Raw genomic sequence first — 26,875 nt, 5'->3', positions numbered from 1 at the left:
AAACTACGTTTATTACAGTATCATTATCACTGGAGAACAAAGAATAAATAAACATGCTACATTACCCACAGTAGGAGGATATGCTAACTGCTAAGCTAGAGCTCTTGAATTTAAACAAAAGTGGGCGAGATCGATAGAAATATCGACAATAGCGATTCCAAATAGTATAGTATCAGTGCGATACCAAAGTGGTTAGAGCAATATTTTTTTGTTATCAAAAAATATTTTGTCGTTTTTGGTATGGTTTACATACTCAGGAAATAAATTCCTGCACACAGGAAGGCTTTAAGGGCAAAACTAAAAGATTTAAATCAGAACCATTAGTAGGAAATTATTTTAATATTTAATTGATATTGTTACACCGCCATCCTGTGTTTTTGCCTGATTATAATTGTGATCCAAAAATTAATCTTTCAATGATCTTGAAAATTGAAATGTCAGTATCAGCATTGATGTGACCATTACTGCACCTGTAACTACTTGGTATTGAATCAATACCCATATTTGTGGTATTGCCCAAAACTAATGTAAAGTATTCAAACAGAAGAATAAGTGTTAAGTACATTTTAACAGAAGTGTAGGTAGAACCATGTTACAACAGAAAGTAACCAGATATCAACAGTAAACTACCAATATTAGTAATACTCTTATTTCATGTCAAGAGGGCTCTCATGATGTTAAAAGGTGTTTTAATAATGCTCTAGCTATGAAAATATGGGATTTATAATTAATAATTCCTACTTCGCAGGAATTCAGTTATCGCTGTCCTGTCGGCCAATTAAAAGCAATAAGGGGGAGATAAGGGTTTTTGTTTTTTGAATGTTAGAAAAAGGTTGATCAAGTTACATTTCTCAAAGAACAATGGTAGGTATGAACAATACTAACCTTATAACAGACATATGACCTCCTGCTTTTATTATTTAATTTGTTGTTTGGTGACATACAATGGTCTCATTAATTCATTAAGTTAAGCTCATGACGCAGGAAGTTAGATGATGCGGATACATGTGTTACTGGATCCTATCTAATATGCTTCTGCCTCGGAGACTTTATATCTAAGTTATACGCAACTATAATTATTTTACACTTGTGTAAAATTACCAATGTTGTGTTTTAGACTGCAGTATTGTTCAATCAAGGACACCTATTACGTATGTCTAGCTTCTAACTCCTCTAGTAGCATTTTGTAATTGACCTTTAAAATACAAGAAAGGACCCACTTTGTGTGGTTATTGGAGGACATTTAGATGTTAACTGGCTGTCTAGCTTTGCACAAGTAAACACACTGCAGGACTGCTGGTACTGGAGCTTATATCAGAGATTTTACATGCGAGCCGATATCATCCGACACTTGTTTTTTGCTGATATTGGACCAATATCTGATATCAATACTAGATCAGGACACCCATACGTATTGTACATAATAAGTGTCCATTGGGAAGTTAAATTTTCAAGTAAGCCTTCTCCTATCATCAGCACTTTCCAAAAATGCATCTGTGCTAAAAAGGATTTCACACGCAATATACATTTTTGTGTGAAAATATTTGCTCTTTTCACTTCAGTGGAGCAGTTCTTGACCTTTTGTGGCTTTCAAAAACTGACTCATAAACACAAGACATGGATCACCATATCTGGATATAAGAAAGCATGTGAGAGCAAGCAGTGTGTGCATGCATGCATGAAGCTCGATCAAATGATCTAAAATACACATTGTGAGAAATAATAGGACACCGCTTATTGCCATAAGGTATGATCAACATCAGGGGTATCCAACTAACAGCACATGAGCTACCGTACAGGTAAAAGCTGTACAATAATATTTTATTACTTCATAAAACTATGAAATGTGTTAGTAGTAAATGTTATTGTATAGTTTTTATACAATATTCTTCTCTAGAAGTTGGTGTTCTCCTTTTTAAAAGGCATGCGGCATGTTAAAATGGTGTTGTTTTGGGGGGCCCGGACACCAATTGATTTTATGTAATTTCAATGGGAGACATTGATTTGAGATACAAGTGTTTTCAGTTAAGAATTACACCACAGAACCAGTTAAGCTTGTAAGTTTAGGTACTACTATATACGTATACGTTTCAATTAAGCCATTGGGCCTCTATTTAATGACAAATTACCACAAATCGCAAAAACAGATCAGCTTCCTAATTTAAATGTGGCCATTCATACACAAAAACCAAAACCAGTGAAGCTGGCATGTTGTGTAAATCGTAAATAAAAACAGAATACAATGAATTGCAAATCCTTTTCAACCTACATTCAATTGAATGGACTGTAAAGACAAGATATTTAACGTTCAAACGGGAAAACTTTGTTATTTTTTGCAAATATTAGCTCATTTGGGTCTTGATGCCTGCAACATCTTTAGATGTTGTGGAAAAAAGTCTGAGAAAGTTGAAGAATCCTCATCAAACACTTATTTGGAAAATCCTGCAGGTGAACAGGCTAATTAGGAACAGGCCATGATTATGGATAAAAGTAGCTTCCATGAAATGCTCAGTCGATCACAAACAAGGATGGGGCGAGGGTCACCACTTTGTGATCAAAGGGGTAAGCAAATTGTCAAACAGTTGAAGAACAACATTTATCAACAAGCTATTGCAAGTAATTTAGGGATTTCACCATCTATGGTCCGTAATATCATCAAAAGGCTGTGAAAAATCTAGAGAAATTACTGCACGTAAGCAGCAAGCCTGAAAACCTACATTGACCTTTCATCCCTCGGGCGGTACTGCACCAAAAATTGACATTGGTGTGTAAAGAATAGCACCACATGGGCTCAGGAACACTTCAGAAAACCACTGTTAGTAACTATAGTTTGTCGCTACATCTGTAAGTGCAAATTAAAACTACTATGCAAAGCGAAAGCCATTTATCAACAACACCCAGAAACGCCACCGGCTTCGCTGGGCCTGAGCTCATCTAAGATGGACTGCGGAAAAGTTTAAAAGTGTTCTGTGGTTTGACGAGTCCACATTTCAAATGATTTTTGGAAACTGTGGACGTCGTGTCCTCAGGAACAAAGAGGAAAATAATTTTTTCACCGCCATACCATCTGTGATGGTATGGGGGTGTATTAGTGCCCAAGGCATGGGTAACTTACACATCTGTGAAGGCACCATTAATGCTGAAACCTATGTACAAGTTTTGGAGCAATATATGTTGCCATCCAAGCAACGTTATCATCGATGCCCATGCTTATTTCAGCAAGACAATGCCAAGCCACATGCTAGAACAGCATGGCTTCTTAGTAAAAGAGTGCGGGTACTAGACTGGCCTGCCTGTAGTCCAGACCTGTCTTCCATCTAGAATGTGTGGCGCAATATGAAACGTAAAATACCACAACGGAGACCCCGGACTATTGAACAACTTAAGCTGTACATCAAGCAAGAATGGGAAATAATTCCACCTGAAAAGCTTCAAAAATTAGTCACCTCAGTTCCCAAACATTTACTGAGTGTTGTTAAAAGGAAAGGCCATGTAACACAGTGGTAAAAATGCTCCTGCACCAAGTTTTTTGCAATGTGTTGCTGCCATTAAATTCTAAGTTAATGATTATTTGCAAAAACAAAAAGTTTTTCTGTTCGAACATTAAATATATTTTCTTTGCTGTGTATTCAATTTAATATAAGTTGAAAAGGATTTGCAAATCATTGTATTCTTTTTTATTTACGATTTACACAACGTGCCAACTTCACTGATTTTGGGTTTTGTAAATAAAAAACAACATCCTTTACTTTTGTGGCTAGATGCACTGGGTCACACAGCTCCAACAATCCATGAAATAGCTTGAAAATAAGTTGTCATCCATCCACCAGAGCAACATCTTCATGTTTATAATGAAGATAAACATCAAACTGACGGATCATTTTTGTAATTTTGGAATTGTTGGAGACTTTTTGATGACATGTGTGTCAATGCACTAACACGCCATCAATACTGGATTGCCTGCAATCAGAAAGTATTCTGAAAGATCAACTGGATTTTAAAAGTACTTCTCCCCACCAAAGAATGGCGACTAAGAAGTTAGCAGAAGAAATGGAAGAGGTGAAAAAGTCTCTGAATTTCATGTCAGAGGAACTGTGCAAAGTAGCAAAACAGCAAATGGGCCTTCTGGACTTAATTGATGAAATTAAGCAGCTGAAGGCAATAATCAAAGACAAAGACAAGAGGATTGAAGAACTTGAAAGAAGAGTGGACTATCTTGAGCAGTACTCCAGGATGGATGACCTTGTTATTTCTGGGCAGGAGACAAGCCACCGCTTATATGCATGGATCACAGCAGGTGACAAGGAGGGAGAAGATGCACCAAGAGGTGAGCTGCACACGCTTGAGCAGCAAGTCATCAACTTCTTCAATAAGAAAGGAATTATAGTATGCAGTTCCAGTATAGCTGCTTGCCACACCATTCCACTGAAACAAAACAACAGACCCAACATCATCACCCGCTTTGTGAGTAGAAAACATAAAATTGAAATGCTTAAGCTGGTAAAAAAAAATTGAAAGGCATAGGAGTGTATGTAAATGAACATCTCACATAGAGAAATGCAGAAATTGCAAGACAAGCCAGGATCTTGAAAAAGGGGAAAGCGAATCCAGGACACATGGGCAAGGAACTGTAAAGTAATGATCAGATTGAATGGTCCACCAGAACAAGCAAGGGTATTAGTGGTCAAACACTTGAAGGAACTTGATCAATATAAATGAAACAGATGATCATGATAAGGAAGTGGAATAGTGGGGAAATGTTCGTTGTTGGCTGTGTACTGTGTGCAGATAAACCGTGTGGACAACCAACATGACAGAAGAACAAATGAGCTGCGTGAAATTCAAGCCTTTCGACTTTCATTAACATAAATGCTATGAGTTAGAAAATAACATTGAGCCAGATATTCACTTTTATCAGGACTCTAATGTGGACTGTGAGTATTATACTGAAGAACAGTTTAATTCAAATGTTAAAATGGAAGGCTTTTCAGTGATTCATTTCAACAGCAGGAGGCTTTACAGTAACTTTTCCAAAATTAAAGAGTATCTTAAACAAATACAGAAAAGGTTTACCATAATTGCAATTTCAGAGACTTGGCTGAATGATAGTAAGGAATTTCTGGATGGATTAGAGGGATATGAAATGTTTTGGCAAAACAGGATGAACAAAAGGGGAGGAAGTGTTGTATTGTTTGTGATGTCCTCTCTCAAATGTAGGCTGATTGCTGACATGACAACTGCTATTAACAATCTGATGGAATGTGTAACTATTGAAATCAGTGTTGAAAGATCCAAAAACATATGAATTAGTTGCATTTATTGAACTCCTGGAACATGCATTGATCAATTTAATAAGAACATTTTTGAGTTATATGAAAGACATAATGATAAGGTGATCTTGATTTTTGGTGACTTCAACATTGATTTGATGAAATTTAAAGGGGAACATTATCACAATTTCAAAAAGGTTAAAAACAATAAAAATCAGTTCGCAGTGGCTAGTTGTATTTTTTGAAGTTTTTTTCAAAATTTTACCGGTCTCGGAATATCCCTAAATAAAGCTTTAAAGTGCCTTATTTTCGGCTCTCTGCGAAGACACTGGCCATCTCCCCGTGACGTCACACAGTGCCGCCAATGTAAACAAACAATGGGAATACCACAGCAAGATATAGTGACATTAGCTCGGATTCAAACTCTGATTTAAACTCGGATTTCAGCGATTTAAGCGATTCAACAGATTACGCATGTATTGAAACAGATGGTTGGAGTAGGAAAATATTGAAGAAAAAACTGAAGCTATTGAGTGAATAGCTATTGACGCTATTCATAGCCATAGCATGGCCGAATAGCTGCGTTAGCATCGCCGGTAAAATGTGCAGACCAAACGATCAGGACTTTAGCATCTTTTGACACTGGAGCAACTTAAATCCGTCGATTGGTAAGTGTTTTTTCCGCATTAAATGTGGGTGGAAGGAAACGTAATATAGTTGCAAATGCATCTACAGGTTATCCATACATCTCTGTTCCATGTCTGCTTTAGCACCGCCGGTAAATAGCATGTTAGCATCGATTAGCGTAGCATGTTAGCATCGATTAGCTGGCAGTCAACATCAACAAAACTCACCTTTGTGATTTCGTTGACTATCGTTGCAAATGCATCTGCAGGTTATCCATACATCTCTGTGCCATGTCTGCCTTAGCATCGCCGGTAAAATGTGGAGACACTCCCGCACATTCAATGGGGGTCTGGCGGCAGACACTTTCGCATCTTCGGGCCAGTGGTGCAACTTGAATCCCTCCCTGTTAGTGTTGTTACACCCTCCGACAACACACCGTCGAGGCATGATGTCTCCAAGGTTCCAAAAAATAGTCAAAAAAACGGAAAATAACAGAGGTGAGACCCGGTCTTTGTAATGTGTTGAAAATGAAAATGGTGGGTGTGTTACCTCGGCGACGTCACATTCTGACGTCATCGCTTTCCTTGCCCTTTTGTGGGTTCTTCCGAGGATGTTGTAGTCGTAATGATTTGTGCAGTCCTTTGAGACATTTGTGATTTGGGGCTATATAAATAAACATTGATTGATTGATTGATAAACAAAAAGGCGTTTAATTCGCCAAAATTCACCCATTTACAGTTCGGAAATCGGTTAAAAAAATAGATGGTCTTTTTTCTGCACCATCAAGGTCTATATTGACGCTTACATAGGTCTGGTGATAATGTTCCCCTTTAATGATCACATGAAAACCACTGATAATGTTAATCTTATGTTTAGCTTGAGTTTCTTTCCACTAGTTGTAAAACCTAGCAGAATAACAAAGGACCGCTTAACACTGATTGACAATATTTTTATAAATGTATTTGATGGGAAGATAAAAAGTGGACTCTTAGTGACTGATGTAAGTGATCACTTGCCTGTTATTACAGAGATTCAAATGAACAACGAGCAAAACTTACAAACAAAAAGACAAATAAATAATTTTGATAGAATACAATCACCAGAAGCAGTTAAGACATTCAAGGCTGAATTTTTAAATCAAGATTGGGAAAATGTTTTTGTGGAGGATACTAATGAAGCATACGATCCATTCCTGGATGTATTTCTGACACTTTATGACCATCATTGTCCATTGAGAGAATATAAGCAAAATACTAAAAAGAGGGAGAAACCATGGATAACACGGGGTTTAGAAAAAGCCTGTAAAAAAAAAAAAAAAAAAGGCTTCACAAGGAATTTATTAAGAATTGAACAAAGGAAAATGAGGACAAAAATAAAAATTATAAGAACAGATTGACATGTATCATGAGGCTGCAACAAAAAAACTATTATGAACAATTGCTGCATAAACATAAAAATAATATCATTGAAACCTGGCATGTGCTTAATACTATGATTAAAAAATCTAGCAAAAAGGATTTTACAGCATATCTGGTAAAAGATGACAACTTAATTTTTGAAAATATAAAAGAAATAGCTGAGGAATTCAATAAGTTTTTTGTGAATGTTGGTCCAAATTTGGCAAAAAATATTAATTTTAATATGAAGGATGAGAAAAAGTTTAAGCGGGTATCTGACATTAAAAGTTCAATGTTTCTTGGCGGGGTTTGTGAAAGTGATGTGTCAGAAGTGGTCAGAAAGTTTAAAAGCAAAAAATCTGTCGCTGGTAGCAACGTGGATATGTCACTTTTTAAAGAAGTGATAGATTGTATCCTGAAGCCTTTTACTTATATATGCAATAAGTCTTTATCAACTGGAATTTTTCGTGACAAAATGAAAATTGCAAAATTGATTCCAATTTTTAAAAATGGTGATAAACATATGGTCTAAAATTACAGACCTGTGTCCTTACTACCTCAATTTGCAAAAGTTCTTGAGAAATTATTTGTAAATAGACTTGATAAATTCATTGACAAACATGAGCTATTGAATTACCATCAGTATGGCTTCAAGAGTAATCGATCTACATCCCTAGCAGTGATGGACTTTGTAGAAAACATGACTACAGCAATAGAAAAAAAGCAACACACCGTTGGAGTATTTATTGACTTATGTAAAGCTTTTGACACAATCGATCCTTCCTTACTTCTGCAAAAATTGGAAAACTATGGCATAAGAGGTGTTTCACAACAGTGGTTAAGTAGTTATTTAAGTAACAGATCTCAATATGTGGAAATTAATTAGACTAAATCACAGCCGAGAAGAGTAACTTGTGGGGTTCCACAAGGCTCGGTATTGGGACTTAAGTTATTTATACTTTACCTAAATGATATTTGTTCAGTATCTAATAAATTGAAATTATGTATCTAATAAATTGAAATTATGTTTGTAGATGATACAAATTTATATTGTTCAGGAGAAGACTTGAAAGAAGTGTTGAGGATAATAGAGGTTGAGTTAATTCAGCTAAAAACATGGTTTGATATTAATAAGTTATCATTAAATGATAAGAAAACTAAATTTATGTTGTTTTGTGGTGCAAGGACAAATTGTGAAGCTAAATTAAAATTAAATCAAGTGGATATTGATAGAGTATATGAAACTAAATTCTTGGGAATAATAATTGATCATAAACTATGTTGGAAACGGCATATTGAATACATAAAGGGAAAAATATCCAAATCTATTGCCATTCTTTGTAAAGTAAGACACATGCTGAATAAGAAATGCCTGCATATGTTGTATTATTCTTTTATTTTTCCATATTTAACGTATTGTGTTGAAATTTGGGGAAATGTGTATAAAACAAACATAGACCCAATAATAAAATTTAAAAAAAGGGTCATTAGAATAATATACAAAGCGTGCTACTATGAACATACCAATCCATTATTTATAAGTTCAGAGGTATTAGAATTTTCAGACATTGTGTTTTTAAAAACAATGGAACTTTGCCTTCCGCCCGATTGTAGCTGAGATAGGCGCCAGCGCCCCCCGCGACCCCAAAGGGAATAAGCGGTAGAAAATGGATGGATGGAATTTATGTTTTGAGTAAAGAACAACAGCCTTCCAGCTTGTATTCTTAGGTTATTTCATTTAAGAGGAGAAAACTATAAATTACGGGGATGTTGATTTTTGAAATAGGTAAAGCGAGAACGAATATAAAATACAAATGTATTTCACTTTTAGGAGTTAAATGGTGGAACAAGCTCAGTTATGAGCTGAAGACATGCACTTTTTTGGTAAGGTTTAAGAAAACCTTGAAAGGTGAAATAATTTAAAATTATAAAATATAGTAACAATTACTTTGATGCCATTGATTTTTTTTTTTTTTTTTTTAACGTTGATGTTCCAGGCAATCTAATTTTCAGTGCAGATATAGGATAGGCAAATATAAGCTTTGGCTTCAGCCTCTTCTTTTTTCGGTCATTCTTTTTCTTTTCTTTTGTGTGTATGTGTATGATTGTTTATGTATAACCTGTACTGTAAAACTGATCACACAAAATGGTTGATTGATTACATGACCGAAATAAACATTTCATTTCAGCCAAAGTAGTTCTAAAAGTGATTTAAAATAAACAACTAAAAATAAATACAAATTGAAATACAAGATGCAGATTAACAGTAATTTTTGATTGTTCAATTTTTATTACGGGCTTCACGGTGGAAGAGGGGTTAGTGCGTCTGCCTCACAATACGAAGGTCCTGCAGTCCTGGGTTCAAATCCAGGCTTGGGATCTTTCTGTGTGGAGTTTGCATGTTCTCCCCGTGAATGCGTGGGTTCCCTCCGGGTACTCCGGCTTCCTCCCACCTCCAAAGACATGCACCTGGGGATAAGTTGATTGGCAACACTAAATTGACCCTAGTGTGTGAATGTGAGTGTGAATGTTGTCTGTCTATCTGTGTTGGCCCTGTGATGAGGTGGTGACTTGTCCAGGGTGTACCCCGCCTTCCGCCCTACTAGCTGAGATAGGCGCCAGCGCCCACCGCGACCCCAAAAGGGAATAAGCGGTAGAAAATGGATGGATGGAATTTTTATTACAAAATGTGAGTTTTGTACAACAACACAGTGTTAATGTTCTAGCAAAAATGCTTATTTCCTTTGTTTGTGTTGAAATAAGCTATGAAAATAAACGTCACAAAAAAAGAGTATCTCTCAGCCTTTTTCATTTTGTAAAAGTAGCTCTCAGAAGAAAAAAGGTTGGAGACCGCTGATCTACTGTACGTACACCAACACACCCCTCAGGGCTAATTATTGGAGTCTGAGGTAGCTGTTTGGACTTGTCCCAGGACCAAAAAGGTCCACAAGATGGAAGGGTACAAAAGCCATTGTCACTGTCAACGTCCAATGATGTACTTTTTCAGAGTGTGTTGTTGGCTCCAAGTCTTGCCTTTAAGAACATTAGTCTGTCCCATTTCTTTCTGATTTATTGCGTCACAATAAATATTAATGATGGCTGCTCTCGTGAAAGTGTTCACATTTAAAGCTCAGGAATAAATTAGTTAAAGAGTTAAGACTGCCATGTTCACACAACCTGTTAGGCGTAATGCGGATTATTTTTTGCTTTTTATTCTAAAACTCTTTTTCCCATTCGATGTACATAAGGACATGAAACATATCTGTTCCAGAGTCAAACTGTGCTAGTTAGTCCCTACAAAAGTACCAAATTAAGTACCCATCCCTGTATCGGGGGTGTCCAAACATTTTCCACCATGGCCTGCATACTCAAAAATCAAAGGACGCAGGGGCAGTTCTGTAAAAACTCTAAAAAAAAAGAAGTAAAAGTAGGGCTGTCGATTCTCGTATTTATTACAATTCTGAATCGATTAAACATTTCTCCATAAGAAACAATGTAAACATGAATAATGGATTTCCAACCTCAACAAAAGTCCATATTTTAGTAAAGGTTTGTATACTTTGAACACTATATAAAGCGCTGTACAGTACTGTATATTAGAGATCAACCGATATAGTTTTTTCCGATACTGATTATCAGTAGTCAAGGAGGCCCTTACCGATATTTAGAGTCGATATGCATTTGCAGTAACAGTTATTTCAACATGAATGGTATATAGTATGTCAATAAACAGCTGGACAAGGCTTTAAGGTTTTTTTTTTTTTAAATATTTTTAGGAAACATCGAACCAGCAGCAGCATAATGTTTTATGCGGCGCTATTGTTTTGGTCAATTAATGCCTTTATTACGTGTGTCTAAGAGGATCAGCATTTGCATTTCAAAATATCGTAAATTTCCTGGGTCTCCTGATTTCTTTACTCCCCATTGACTTAATTTTATAAAATGTTGAAACAGTTTATGGATTTAATACAACAGTGGAGACCTTAGAGAGTAGGGTCAGTAGCCACCTCCGGAGGTGGCTGGGATTACCTAAGAGCCTGAGCAGCCTTGCACTCTACGGGAACACCAACAAACTGCAACTGCCCTTCAAATCCTTGGAGGAAGAGTTCAAGGTAGCAAGAGCTAGAGAAGTGGTTCAGCTGAGGGACTCAGAGGTTTGAAGGTGGCTAAAGCAGGGATCCAAGTGAGGACTGGTAGGAAGTTGAAGGCTGAGGATGCAGTTCAAGAGGCAGAGGCAAGGCTGCATGACTGTCAGCAGTCTGGGTGGCGAGTGAGGTGTCTCTCAGTTGAGGTTGGATGCAGGGGTTTTGCAGCCTGCTCCTTGACCAGAGCCTTTAGCACTTTGGGCATCGAGGGAGAGAGAAGGAGGAGAGCCATCTGCAGTACCACCGATGCGCCAGAGAGGGCCTCAAGATGGCTGTGGCTCAAAAGAGGAGAGCCATGGAGTCATGGTAAATAGGTAGCCATCTGGACACAAGCTGGGGTCTGATCAGCCCCGGTTGGGTCACCTGGAGGAGGGTGTATGATGTTGAAAGACCCGAAACACCCGACGATTCCAGGCATCAGTAGATGTATGTACACAGTAAGATTCCCTAGTCAAGAACTTTAAAATATTGCAAATATTTGAATAAGAACTATTCTGGGCTCCTTCAGGTCGCTTATTGTTGAGACATTTTTCAAGATGGCTGATATAATTTCTTCCTGGATGTTTCAGAAAGTATGAGAATGTGTGAGCTGATGCCTGCTTTTCTTTACTTATATAATCCATCCATCCATTTCTACCACTTGTCCCGTTCGGGATTGCAGGGGGTGCTGAAACTTATCTTAGCTGTAAGTCTCTTATTTGTCAATTTACACAAAGCTTGGATTTTTGGCAGCGATGTCTTTTTTGTGGTCCTTATGTCCAGCCATCTCTGTCCAGCCATCTCTGTCCATCCATCCATATTCTACCCCTCTGTCGCGTTAATTGGTCTCGCCACGCTCCTTTTAATGAGCCCACACTCGAAGTGTTGCAACCGGAGGCTTGTCATGCCATGCAATTGCTGCAGGAGCGAAAACAAATGGGAGAAAGCCGCCAGGAAAGAAAAACAAAAACAGGAATTTCTGCCAAAAAATTGACATTTCGACAAGTTCATTTCAGCAGAGGAGACATACTGTAGGCGATCAGCACTGCAATTACAAGGAGAGAAATGGTAAATGGTTGTACTTGTATAGCGCTCTTCTACCCCTTTTTAAGGAGCCCAAAGCGCTTTCACAGTATTTCCACATTCACCCATTCACACACCCATTCACACACTGAGGGCGGGAGCTGCCATGCAAGGCGCTAACCAGGGCCCATCAGGAGCAAGGGTGAAGAGTCTTGCCCAAGGACACAACGGATGTGACTAGGATGGTAGAAGGTGGGGATTGAACCAGTAACCCTCAGACTGCTGGCACAGCAACTCTCCCAACTTTGCCACGCCGAAGATCAGTTAAAAATTCTCACAGGAAATCAAATACATGCCCTGTCAGATTTTAAAACATATTTGGGGAGAATTATTGACAATTACATTATTCATTTTACTTAAATGAATTGAAATCAAATTATGGGGCTTTGGCAAAAAAGTCACTTTTCTTATGCACGGCAAACGGGCTGTAGTTGTAAAGAAAATGACAATAAAAAAACAAAAAAAAAACGCTTTATCGATATATATAAAAAATATGTGCCGATAATTGGTCGATCCCTACTGTATATCAAACACACATCAAAATGTTGATGGATCAACTATTTATTTCATAAAAAAGTCAAGACAACAACTCGCTGAACTGTCGTCATTTGTAACCGCGGTTATTTCCATTTCTGCCACTTTTTTTATTTGTGCGCTGCAATTTAGAAGGGGAGCGTTGAATAATTTGAAAACTGTGAACCTACAGTTTAAGTGTTCTTTCTAAGTACTCTGCTAAGGGCTGCAGGTTATTTCACATTCTGGTGTCAACTTTGTCTTCCTTTTCTCCACAGGTCAACTTCCCAGATGTGGAAAAAGTGGATTGGGTGAACAAGGTCAGTTGTATTTTTTTCATCCTGTGTTGAAGCCACTTAAACAGCATGCCATTCCAACAAAATATGAGAAACTAGGAGAGGAAGTGCCCCACAACAATTATTAAGATAAAGAACTTGTTTTCCCCGGACTTTAGATGACCCGACTTTGTTTGCAGCCTCTCCATCCAATGCAGACTCTATCTGCTCGTGTAATTCAGCTGCGGTGAGACGATATCTCTCCCTCTCTGTCAATGCAGGAACATAGACTGCAGGCAAAATGTGGATGTGAATACTAATACTGTAAAGTGTCCTTCTGGAGGGGGACAATTCGGTTCAACTCTAATGTCAGAGGTCCACATTGAGTGAAAGTAATTTGCTGAGTTCAACTTGCAACAGTGCAGATTTTCTTCACTAAGCAGTGGTCGGAGTCGACACAGGGTAGAGTGAATTGACTGCATGGTTGCTGCAGAACTAAACGTGGGCCGTGTAGCACAATGTAAGCCTGAAAGCATGACTAGTTTCATGAGTGTGCAGATGTAGGTTACTGGGGCCTCATGCTGCACCTCACACCCAAATGCTGAAGTTAAAAGCACTTTAACGCTCTGCAGAGCTTTTTTCAAATATGTATCCTTTGAAACTCCTCTGTTGTTACTGCCATTTATTTGTAGTTTTTTTGGGGGGGGGGGTCTTAAGCTAAACATTCATATTACTAAACAGAATGGTCAATTATTCATTTCCTGTGTGAGTTTTAGTTAGTCAGCCACAATGGAAACAGGTAGTGATAGTGGCTTTAATGTGCTTTGTGTGTGCATTGCCACTATGTACTCCATTGTCATGTGTGGCTGTACCCACATCCTACTACTTTTGTTGCTTGTTTTTATTCTTCATGTATTTAACCAGGAATGACTCATTAAAAATTTAACGGCCACTCACAGTAGATCTTTTTTTTTTTACTGAAAATTGACTGAATATGAAGTGGTTTTATTCTCAGGTTCCAAATGTCGCTATAAACAAATGTCTGAAGCAACCTGAACAGGCCAAAACAGTGTATTTTAGTTTATGTTTATGTGAAACCTAATAATGCTGAAGTGTTTTTTTCTCTTCATTTTTGTAGATATCTTGTGCAGTTACTGTCAAGATACCGTATTATAATTAGTTTACTGTACAATTTAGATTAGTCTTTCAGTTTTTCTTTATTCTACCATGAACACCAACCTTATTCTCTTAAAGTACCAGTAGAATGGAAACACAAGTTGCCTATGTATTGAAGCGATTATCATATATGGTTATGGTTATGTTATGAGTTTATTTCGAACATGCATACAACAACAACATGAACAGTTTCTCTTTTCAACATATTTGAAAAGGAGTAGGAAGAATCAGTGCTTTTCATTACATAGCAATTGCTAACACTTATGTTTACTTTCTGTTTTCAATTTATTCACAATGTACTCCATAAATAATAACGTTTGAAAACATAACTTTAATAAATGATTAAGTGAGTTGTATTTCATTAGTTCAGTAAGTTTTTTTTATCATGGTTTCTCTTCTTTGTACTTTTTAAACACTTTGAGTTTGAACAGTTTCTTAAATTGGATCATATTAGTACACTGTTTGATTTATTGACTTAATCCATTCCATAATTTAATTCCACTTACTGATACAATAAAGGTTTTAAGTGTTGAACGTGCATACAAATGTTTTAAGCTAAATTTTTCTCTGAGGTTATATTTCTCCTCTTTTGCTGAGAAGAATTGACAAAAATTCCCACCGTGACAAAAATTGCAGAAGTTCAGTTCAAAACTTGAGAGTCAAACACTAGAGTGCACCTGTTGTATAGGAACTGAGACCACTGTAGACAGATTGGCAGAATCTTGCTTTTATATTTGTACATTTTAACCTTGCTCGCAGACATAGAACATTGGGGTCAGGGCCCAGTCCACCTTGGGAACCTGCAGCTGAGGGGGTTTTGCCCCCTACCCCCAAGCTTCAAACCCCCCACCTCACTATGCCCCCCGCACAAAAACACAGTTTGAAATAAAAATCCTTATTCACTCAACCAAACAGCAACATTTTAAAAATAATTTAGTTCAGGAATATATCAACTTCTTGACAAGCGGATGCCCGTCTGTGCGACCGTAGTAGAAGCCTGATAACTTTAAACACAGTGCTGGCGATCCGGGAGACTACCTATATTTAACTCAATAGTTGTACTCTGGTCTCTTACACATTTCCACATTCTCCCATTCACACACACATTCACACACTGATGGCGGGAGCTGCCATGCAAGGGCCTAACCATGACCCAACAGGAGCAAGGATGAAGTGTCTTGCTCAAGGACATAACGGACGTGACTAGGTTGGTAGAAGCTGGGGATCGAACCAGGAACCTACAGATTGCTGGCACGACCACTCTCAGAACCTCGCCACGCCGCCCTGAGAATAATCATAACATTTCCCTGTCAAAATTTGGGGACCCTGATTGGGTGGGGGCCAGTGCATTAAAGCGGCCTTGACTGGGGTCCAAATTTGTGATTTTCATAATTGAGGTGTTTCTCAAGACACCATTTCAAGTCCTCTCCTTTTTCTCAGGGCCGCCCGAGTGCAGCTGGGATAGGCTCCAGCACCCCCACAACCCGAAAGGGACAAGCGGTAGGAAATGGATGGACATTTTTTACGTAATGTGATTTATGTAGCAAAGGTGTTACTGTAGCTTGTTTACTTCAGATTGAGTCAGTACTCGTTTGTCCAACTTCTTTAGTTATTAGAGTAGTGTACCTCAAGGTTTCATTTAAGGTCCTTTCTTTTTCGTCATTTGGGCTATTCAACTAGTGGCCTGCCAGTTCAGGTCTAAGAACTTGTGAGAGACGCACATTTTTGCAGAAGGTCCTGAGAGTGCTGTCATAGAAATGATCTTTGACTAGCTTTTTTGCAGAATAATATGCGCGTAGCAAACTATAACCTGCTACCCAAGAATGTACAACAATTCCTCTCAACAAAAGAGGAGAAACATAACCTTAGAGTAAAATGTAATTTAAAACATTTGTATGCACGTGTATGTGGAATTAAATGATGGAATGAATTAGGTAAAGAACTCAAACAGTATACTAATATGATCTAATTTAAGAAACTTTTCAAACTCAAAGTGTTTACAAAGTACAAAGAATAACCATGATTACATTCTGAATTTATTTATAATCTAATTTATTTCACCATATGAAATACGACTTACTTCAATAATTATATTTTTTATTCTTTAATTGTATTATTTATTGAGTATATTGTGAATAAATTGAGAACAAAGAGTGAACAAAAGTGTTAGAAAATACTATGTAATGAAAATGAGGTAGGATTAATAAACTATGCTTCTTCCTGCTCCTTTTCAAACATGTTGAAAAGAGAAACTGGTAATTGTGATGTATCATGTTGTATTTGTATGCATGTTCGAAAAAAACTCAAACTTAGACTCAATCCTTAAAAACAGCAGACTGCTCTTGTAACTCTGACAAAATAAATAGACCAAAATCAAACGTCCATTGTAGAGGACCCTGTGTCTTCAGAATATCTAAAATAAGACTAATAGTGAAGGGAGACGTCTGGCCGCCCTCTCTTTATTTTTATAGAAATGTGGCCCTTATAACAATTTGGTTGAATATACCTACTTAGGACAAAACTATTAAAAAGTACATAGGGACAATAATCTATAGCTCAGACATTTCTAAAAGTGCATGACAGCCGAATTACATTTTGGAGTTAAACTTCTTTAAACCCATAAGGGAAGTATGGGAGAAGTTTTGGTTCCACTGGGGATTGAACCTAGATCATTCTGCATATAGCCAACATGATAACCACAAAACTATGGAACCTACAGTTATCAATGCACTCTAGTGATGTTGTATGTTCCCCTGTGTAGCTCTTACAGCAAGCGTGGCCTTTCATCGGGCAGTTTCTGGAGAAATTACTCCTGGAGACCATCGCTCCAACCATCCGAGCTTCCAGCATTCATCTGCAGACCCTGAGCTTCACCAAGGTCAACCTAGGAGACAAGGTATCTCACTAACAACATCTCTCTGGGTCTTTTAAAATATATAGCAATATAACAATAGCATATTGTTAATGTCTGCCTTTTTTGCTATCTTTAATCCCACCATGTTCACAGGCTTTAAAAGTATCTGGCGTGAAAGCTCACACAGAACATGACAGGAGACAAGTCATGTTGGATTTATACCTCAGGTAAATATAATAATTATTAGTGGATTTTTTTATTTTTTTGTATGACATTGTTGACTGAGTGTAAGAAACCAGTCAGTTTAGACATTTTGAGAGTGTGTCCGTATACAGTATGTTTACTTAACTCAAAACAGGTTTTCATCACAAACTCATCATAACAGCCACTTTGCTTAAATAAACATGGCTCTTCCTGCAGCTATGCCGGCGATGTCGAGATCAACGTAGAAATCAAGAAGTACTTTTGCAAAGCTGGGGTTAAAGGGATTCAGGTATGAAGATAATAACATATATTTGTTCAGACAGATTTACAGTACACTTACATACATAATAAACTCTATAGCTCAATGGGAAGCTGCGTGTGATCCTCGAACCTCTGATTGGAGACGTTCCGCTGGTTGGGGCAATCACCATGTTCTTCATCCGCCGACCTGTGAGTTGAACTCTGTTATTTCTTCTAATTTATGTGCTGCATCTCTCACTTTGAACTGTGTGATAGAAACTGGACATTAACTGGACTGGTCTGACCAACTTGTTGGATATCCCTGGACTAAAGTGAGTTGATAATGATCTTCCCGAGAAGTCATTTTGGCTTTAATTATATTGTATTGTCTATATTGTGAGGTATAATGGTGGATTACTGATCTTTGTAAGTGTGCTACATGAGAAAGCACAACACAAGATGCACAATAAAATGAGTCCCAATGCAAACATGTCTTTACAAACACTGTTTAATAATGCGACGGTTAATCAATTAATTCAATGAGAAAACACTTTGGATTTATGTTTAGTCGCTTTGATTAATCATTTAATGAGTGTCACTAATAAAAATAGATCAAATTTGACCGCATCAAGTGCACGTAACTTTCACCACTGCTATAGAGCGCACATGAGAGTGGTTGGGGGGTGAGTGTGGCAAAGACTGGCAACATTCACACTCACATTCACACACTAGGGCCAATTTAGTGTTGCCAATCAATCTATGTCTTTGGAGGTGGGAGGAAGCCGGAGTACCCGGAGGGAACCCATGCAGTGACGGGGAGAACATGCAAACTCGACACAGAAAGACCCCGAACCTGGTAAATCGAACCCAGGACCTTCATATTGTAAAGCAAGAGCACTAAGTACTTTTTAACCAATTAGATTACATTAGATTTAATAATTGATAGCTGCAGTCCAAATGACAATCACAGTAACAAATACTGGTTAAGTGCATACCTTTCTGACCATGATCACTATAATTGTGAAGGCATATTTTCACCAAAGTTTTTGTATTGGGTATCATTGGATTGGTGTGTATACAATGCGACATATTCAAGTGAATATGTTAGTTAATGTATTTTGGTGCCAGAATCCCAGTTCCTGTTTGTTTAATAACAAGAAAAATACAGAATTACAGTAGTACAAACGTGAGTACATACCGTACATTTCTTCTAAAGTAGCAATAATGTGGATCTGAAACTTGAATATACTTTGAAATAGTCAGTGTATAGCTTGTATAGCAGTATAGATTTTTTGTAAACTAACAATGTGACAATCGCTCTTCGCTGGAGTAAGACCCCGATGCAGATACAAAACAATTAAGATACCAACAAAAAGCGCACTCAAAAAGAAGTGAGAAAAACAACTTGGGATGCACACAAAATGTGTGGAGAAAACAGAAAATGTACACAAAAGTTTGGAAAAAAATAAATAAACACTACATGGCAACGCCACATCAGAGCCACAGAAACGAGGACCGTGAGCGGAGCCACAGCGGAGGACATGAACACGACTAGAAGGGTGAACCCTCAGGAATCTACTGGCGCCGAGTGAATGAACTGGAGCGCTTAAGTAGTCAAGAGGAAATGGGTATCAGGTGTGCGCGGAGGTGGCTCCGCCTTGTAGCCCGAAAATCTGGCACTGCAACACCAAGCAGACAGAGCTGCCAGATCATGACAGACAAGCCATCCTAGTGTAGATTGCTGGCAAAACAAGTGCGTACTACTATGATAGTATATAAAGTACCAATGATTGTCTCACACACACACTAGGTGTGTCGAAATTATTCTTTGCAATGGACCCATCCCCCTTGATCACTCCCTGGGAGGTTAGGGCAGCAGCGGTGACTGCTCCCAGAAATAATTTTTGGTGATTTAGCCCCCAATTTCAACCCTTGATGCTGAGTGCCAAGCAGGTAGGTAATGGGTCTCATTTTTATAGTTTTTGGTATGACTCGGCTGAGGGTTTGAACTCACAACCTACCGATCTCAGTGTGGACACCCTAACCACTAGGCCACTGATTAGGTTCACTCGGTCACTGAGTAGGTTAATTGAAGTCAAGTATGGTGGTGGTTGTGCCATGTTCTGGGGGTGCATGAGTGCCTCCAGCTCAGGGGAGCTGCGGTTCACGAAGATGACATTTTCAATGGATAGAAAATCTATATTGCCATACAAGCTGTGGGGTGTACTTACTTTTGTGAACTACTGCTTTGTGTTCTGGTATTTATTAAACATGTCATTTTTAAAAGTCATTATTCATTGTCAGAATGTAAACGATGGAGAAACAGCTTCAGTAAAAAATGATCTGCTTCTTCACTGTTCTAGTAAAAATAGGTTTAGAAGTTGTCATGGGTGTCATTCCTCTGACAATGGCAATTTGTCATGTTTTAAAATGTATTCCCACAACATGACAGCCAATGGGTGTTGGGTGTGTTATTTATGTTCTCATTGTCAGCAGTAGCCACTTCCTGTTTGTCTTGTGTGTCCCCATCATCCTTGCATTCATTGCAGTGCCATGTCGGACACTATGATAATGGATGCAATAGCCTCCCAACTGGTCCTCCCCAACCGTCTCACCATCCCCCTGGTGGCCGACCTGCAGGTTGCGCAGCTCCGCTCCCCTCTCCCAAGGGTAACCGTCTCTGTAAATTTATGGCCTGGGAACTGTAGAATACACATTGGCAGCAAATGCATCACCTAAACGTCTCACAGCACACTTAAATCAATGTCTTTCTGCATATATCATAGGGAGTCGTGCGTATTCACCTGCTGGAAGCCGAAGATTTGACCGCCAAGGACACCGTCATCAAGGGTCTGATTGATGGCAAGTCTGACCCGTACGCTGTGCTTCGCGTGGGAACGCAGATCTTTACCTCGCATCATGTGGACAGCAATCTGAACCCGCAGTGGAGGGAGATGTATGAGGTGAGCGTGGATGGGAGCAGGGGTCGCTATGATTAATTATGTAACATTACGACTGGGAGAATAACTTAAGTTGCCAAGTTGACAGATTAATGTAAATAAACACCGTGTTGATATAAATAATTTGTGTAACACACTACAATGTAAACTCAAACCACAAACTTAATTGGTTTCTGAACAAGGTTCGTAAATCAAAAAGTTTGTATAGGGCTCGAAAGGGCATGTGATTTCACAATGCATTGTGGGCCTGGGTACCGATTTTTGATGGACAAAGTTTTTGTTTAAATGGCTTTACTCAACAAGCGGTATTGTGAGAAGCACCAACAAACTGGACTAAAATGTATTGTACGAAATAAAAAAATCAAGAGACTGTACCGAAAAAATATTCCAAAATCAGCACTAAAAGTATGCTTGGACAGATTTATTCATCCACATTATCTGTTAGGAGATATACGCTCGTTAAGTTTGAATGTTTTCCCAACTCGGGTAGGTTTTCTCCAGGTACTGCAGCCTCCTCCAGCATCCCAAAAATATCAATGTTATGAGACAACTTTTTCACTTCCGACACGATACCACTATTTGAGGATTGCGATGTCAGCACAAAATCATATATTTGTAGTGTGGAATGTTAGAAAAGGATGGATCAAGTGAAATTATTCTAACAGAAAACAACAGTGGGTATAACAAAAACTAACCTATTTATATTTAACCATCTGGTATGGACTTATACTGTCTTTAAATTGAAGTGGAGTTGTTTTTTTAACAACACCTAGTGGTCACAATAATTAATCAGATAAAGCTCAGGGCACAGTAAGTTGAATGATGCAAGCACATTTGTTACTGGGCACTTCTAATAAGCTTCTGCTTTGGAGACTTTGATTATATAAGTAATATATAACTTTAGTTATTTGATACTTGTTTGTATTGACAAATGTCATGTTTTATTTAGATTGCAATATTTTTAAATTAAGGACACTTATTAAATACTGTAATTTGTCCAGCTTTTATGCTATTGTGTGCTTATCTGTTGTGTAACTGCTACTAGTTTTGACTAGCCTATACTATAGCCTCCCATGTTTGCCCTTTGTAAATTATTTCACAAAAATACAAGAAAAAATACAATCCAATACTTTTTTTTTTATATCGGACTGATATCAACATTGGCTCGCACACCCCTGGTTTATATGTGCTCTGAAATTTACCTGTGACCAGTATAGAGTTTCCTCTGCGTTGTGCCCAAAATCAGCTGAATTAGGTTCCAGCTCACCTGTGACCCTAATGAGGACAAGTGGTATAGAAACTGCACTGATTAAATAATGAGTCGTAGGAAAAAAATAAATATTTTTTTTCAACACAGCTCCACCTGCTGGACTGCTTGGGATACTACCCCTTGTGCATAGAATGACAATGTATGGTGTTACTGTAACAACCAAGTTAACAGTAATAGTTTAGTCCATGTTGCTTTGACATCTTTTAGTGCAGGGGAGTTCAAAGTGCAGCTCTGAGCGCAATCTAAAACTAATACTAAAGAAAACATAAAATCCCGTGTAATGTAACAAGAAAACTTGGGATGTCAACGCTAATAACCCAAATGCAGGTTGTGTGTTTTCTTTAGAAAAAAAATCTATATACTGTATTGGTTTTGAAAATGAAAAATAACAAAATGGCCCTTGCACCCTTTTGACTTTTCTGTGATGCAGTACGTGTCCGAGATGGAACACTTTGCTCACTGACTTGAACGGTTGTGTGACGATTGCATCTTGTACTCTGCATTCTTAGGAAGCAGGAAGCTGCAAATTGTGTGATAAGCAAATCTTTCAGAAACTTTGCTCTCTTTTTTTTCTTTTGGGGGGCGGCACACATTTGAAAGTCAAACCAAAACAGATCCCAAGACGATCTTAAATAATCAACCTCATGAGCACAATACAGTGAAATCCTTTCTTCCCATTGTGATTGTGTTGTCATATTGTGTCGTACGTGGCTCTATTTACAGTCTATTTGTATATTTGCTATGTTTGTTGTTCACTTATGCGTATGTCAGGTGATTGTCCATGAAGTCCCTGGTCAGGAGTTGGAAGTGGAAGTATTTGACAAAGACCCAGACCAGGACGATTTCCTGGGCAGGTAGTTTACTTGTTCTCATGTTGTGTTATTTGTGCATCTCACGCATCACGCCACCATGTTAAAACCCAATTCTGCATGACAATGAACATTTCATTGCACTCCCTCCGTCTCTTTTTCAGGCTGAAGGTGGATCTTCATATTGTCAAACAAGCTAGAGTGGTGGATGATGTAAGTACGCTACTGTGCTTTGTCACAGCAAACAATATCCAAGGTTTGTTTCTGTTCCACCTCTTACTCAAATGATTAAGCACAAACTAAAGTTGACTGTTGTAATCCTCTTAGCATGTGACAACAGACTGGGCTTGCATGTGACTCCTTGTGACCAACTTTGATCTCTGCAACTTAATTCCTTCCACCCCCCGTTGGGATTGAAATATGTGATAAAGAAGGGGAAAATGTGTTTTTGTGTACAGTGGTTCAATCTGAAGGACGTCCCATCTGGTAGTGTCCACCTCCGCTTGGAGTGGCTTTCTCTGCTGTCCTCTGCTGACCGGCTGACTGAGGCGAGTCAATGAAGAAGACATTATGATGATTATCGTAATTGTCATTTTGTTCTATGATGTTAAGAACAAATGCTGCTCAAATAGTCACAAGTAGAAATATGGATCATCTCTGCTCACAGGTTATCCAGAGAAACCAGAACTTGACCACCAAGACCGCTGATCCTCCATCTGCCGCCATTTTGGCCATCTACCTCGATCAGGCTGATGAGCTCCCTGTAAGCAGAACATACTGTATTTACATCATTTATACTTAAATATCCTAATTATATAGTCGGATTACTCACACAATTTATTTGGACCACTCCTTTAGCTTAACCATTATGGTAACCTTAAAGACGGACCAAAGACGTGATTGAAAACGTCAAGGTTATTTAAGGGCAAAGGCTCCACTAGATTGTGTGTTTCACTCCCCCTCACTTGCTATAAACAGATATGATGCTAGTGCAAAACAAAAACAAAGTTACACCATCGGTACATTTGCTTTAATGTACTTATTGAAAGACATGCTACATTAGCTTAAAAATGGCAGCAGGGCAAAGCAGCAAACAGTTTCTTAAAAATGACCAGAGATTCATTGCAGACCATGGCTCACCCATTTGGAAAATCTGCTAAATGAAAGTTGCGTTATTGAGTTAAATTTAAGGGTGTCACCTACAATCAATAGCTTAGCGTTCAGTCCGTTCAGTGTAAACAAATAGCAACAGGTAAGGGTTTCATTAGGTGACCATTTTACGTTAGAGATTGCTCCTTTCTGTCTGTGTTGAATAAACTATTAGAATTGTAAGTAAATGTAGCATTTGAAAAACACTAACATAACACAAATTATAATATAACACCATACCATGGGATCTAGTTATGTGCATTCCAGTTATTTATTATTGTTATTATCACAGCATACAATTTTTGAAAGTGAATAAATAAACATGGATGACAGTTGACGACAATAACATTCATCCCCATCCATCTATTCTCTGCGCTTGTCCCTTTCGTGTTGGTAGGGGTGCTGGAGCCTATCTCAGCTGCATACAGGCGGAAGGCGGGGTATACCCTGGACAAGTCGCCACCTCATCGCTGATAATTACACTCAAATTTATTACCCACTCGAGTAATCGCCGGGGGCTCAATAAAGTTAATCTTAGTCATATATTAATCATACAATTATAATTTTTTATGTATCATATTAAAAATAATTTTTGTTTATGTTTATTATTTTTACTGTTATAATGCTATTATTTTATTACCTTTATTTAGACAGCAATAAATAAATAAAAAAAATCTCTAATAGAATAGTGTTTTTATTGTCATTAAGAACCAAGGAATTGTGGAATACTGATGGCGGAAGCTGCCATGCAAGATACTAACCACAATCCGTTAGGAGCAGTTAAAGCTTCAGTGTCTTGCTCAAGGACACCTTAACATGAACTCGCTGGGCTGGGATTGAACCAGTAACCCTCCGGTCACAAGATGGCCACTCAATGAGCCCCTAATGAATATCTACGTGATTTTATAAAAAAAATGTTGTGAAATTTTTGTTGCCTGATGATCGAGAAAAACGAGATTATTACTTGGACTACATTTGTACAGTAAAAAACTATAATTTTTGCATCCCCATACACCAGTTAAAAAATTACTGAAGATACTCCAACTGCTGTGCTCGCTGGCAAATTTCTCTTCAAAATAAACCGGCACTAAAGATAAAACTGTTGATCACGTACATTCAAGTTCCTGTATGACATTGTAAAAACAAAATTGCATTTTTGTCCAAATATTATGAATGTACATACGAACGAAATAATGTAATTTATGCAAGTGAATAATTTACTGTAATTCATCATTATGAACCAAAATTCCCAAGTAAGATTAATTTGATTTAAAAAATGTATCGCTTGAGAGCGCTAATTTATGTTATTATGTTGTAGATGAGAAAAGCCAATAAGGACCCAAGCCCAATGGCGCAAATTTCCATTCAGGATACCACCAGAGAAAGCAAGGTAATAGCAACTATTTATCTTTGCAATAAATAAAACTGTTAGCTAAAAAAAGTGATTTTGCAGACTTGCTATGGGACCAACAACCCAGTATGGGAGGATGCCTTTACCTTCTTCATTCAAGATCCTCGCAAACAAGACATTGACATTCAAGTAAGAGATTTGATTTTTAAAACATGTTTTTCTTAGTTTTTTCAGTTTGGAGCATAAGGATTGTTTTCCTCTCCCACTCCTGTTCTTGCTGTGTGTGTCAATCAGGTGAAGGATGATGACCGATCTCTTTCCCTGGGCAACCTGACCATCCCTCTTGCTCGCCTTCTGGGGGCCCCTGAACTCACCATGGACCAGTGGTTCCAGTTAGAGAATTCTGGTTCAGCGAGCCGCATCGCCATCAAAATTGTTCTACGGGTTTGTAATCCTTATAAACACTTTCGATCTACTAATGGTCTACCAATACTGAATGTTCAATTGATACAAAGTACAAAACTTGTGCAAACCGCCTTATTTAAATGGTTAAATGGTAAATGGGTTGTATGTACTTGCTTTCTACCTTCAAGGTACTCAAAGCGCTTTGACACTACTTCCACATTCACCCATTCACACATACATTCACACTATGATGGAGGGAGCTGCCATGCAAGGCGCTAACCAGCACCCATCAGGAGCAAGGGTGAAGTGTCTTGCTCAGGACACAACGGACATGATGAGGTTGGTACTAGGTGGGGATTGAACCAGAGACCCTCGGGTTGCGCACGGCCACTCTTCCACTGCGCCACGCCATCCCAAATGAGGACTTTGCGTGTACTATGTGGCTTTCAACATGGAGACACTCATTTACTGCACATTTATGTTATTATGCTCCTACCTGTGGTGTTTTTATGCAATGTTTAAAACATTCAGCAGACATGTACCACTTTTTATGGGCATGCAGTCCTGCACTGCATCTCCAAAGAATTCCACTTTTTAGTGCGCTGAAGATGCGCCCCAGGAGATGCTGATACTAACTGCGGGCATGCTCTGGAATTTTCCTGGTTTAAGAAAATACATATTGCAAGAAATTTTCCTCCAATATATGAAAAAAACAGCATTTAAAAAAAATGCCAGCAAAACAAATCAATGGAATTTGTTTGAATCAGTCCCTTAAATTGGACCGATTATGCAAAACCAACTTTTGTTATCTATTGGTACCTGGTTCTGTGTATTTGAGATCTGCATAAGTCCCTAAAACTCAAACCATAGAGGCATTGCAAAGATATTTATAAAACTATCTTGCCTTCTTATATACTTCATTCAAATGATCTGTTTGGAATTTGTTCCATTTGGGACTTTTTTTCAATTGGTAATGTCAGGGGATATCTCCATCTCAATTATTTTCTGTTAAAATCCTGTTAAAATAACCACCGTTATATGTTGTGAGACCCCAAGGAAGTGTTTTAATTGTAGAAAAAAATCATAATATGACCCGTTTAAGTAATCCAGCAACTATAAAATATATGTATATATGTGTGTGTGTGTGTGTGTGTGTGTGTATATATAT

At 38.1% G+C, this 26,875-nt stretch overlaps 1 protein-coding gene across 1 annotated transcript in view; it reads left to right on the top strand.

The window, feature by feature from the left end:
- Positions 1-26,875, top strand: part of esyt1a (extended synaptotagmin-like protein 1a) — a 45,732-nt gene that overhangs the window by 4,025 nt on the left and 14,832 nt on the right. The window contains exons 2-16 of the mRNA XM_061903346.1: positions 13,293-13,334; positions 17,227-17,361; positions 17,473-17,546; positions 17,740-17,812; positions 17,884-17,973; positions 18,040-18,095; positions 20,313-20,433; positions 20,550-20,726; positions 22,765-22,847; positions 22,967-23,015; positions 23,261-23,350; positions 23,470-23,565; positions 25,270-25,341; positions 25,405-25,491; positions 25,597-25,746. Of these exons, the coding sequence (XP_061759330.1) occupies positions 13,293-13,334; positions 17,227-17,361; positions 17,473-17,546; positions 17,740-17,812; positions 17,884-17,973; positions 18,040-18,095; positions 20,313-20,433; positions 20,550-20,726; positions 22,765-22,847; positions 22,967-23,015; positions 23,261-23,350; positions 23,470-23,565; positions 25,270-25,341; positions 25,405-25,491; positions 25,597-25,746 (1,395 nt within the window). The remainder of the gene's footprint in view (positions 1-13,292; positions 13,335-17,226; positions 17,362-17,472; positions 17,547-17,739; positions 17,813-17,883; positions 17,974-18,039; positions 18,096-20,312; positions 20,434-20,549; positions 20,727-22,764; positions 22,848-22,966; positions 23,016-23,260; positions 23,351-23,469; positions 23,566-25,269; positions 25,342-25,404; positions 25,492-25,596; positions 25,747-26,875) is intronic.

The sequence above is a fragment of the Nerophis ophidion genome, linkage group LG06 (assembly GCF_033978795.1).
Source record: "Nerophis ophidion isolate RoL-2023_Sa linkage group LG06, RoL_Noph_v1.0, whole genome shotgun sequence".
Taxonomy (NCBI): domain Eukaryota; kingdom Metazoa; phylum Chordata; class Actinopteri; order Syngnathiformes; family Syngnathidae; genus Nerophis; species Nerophis ophidion.
Note: the sequence above shows the minus strand (reverse complement) of the source record. Positions and strands in the feature narration are given on the sequence as shown.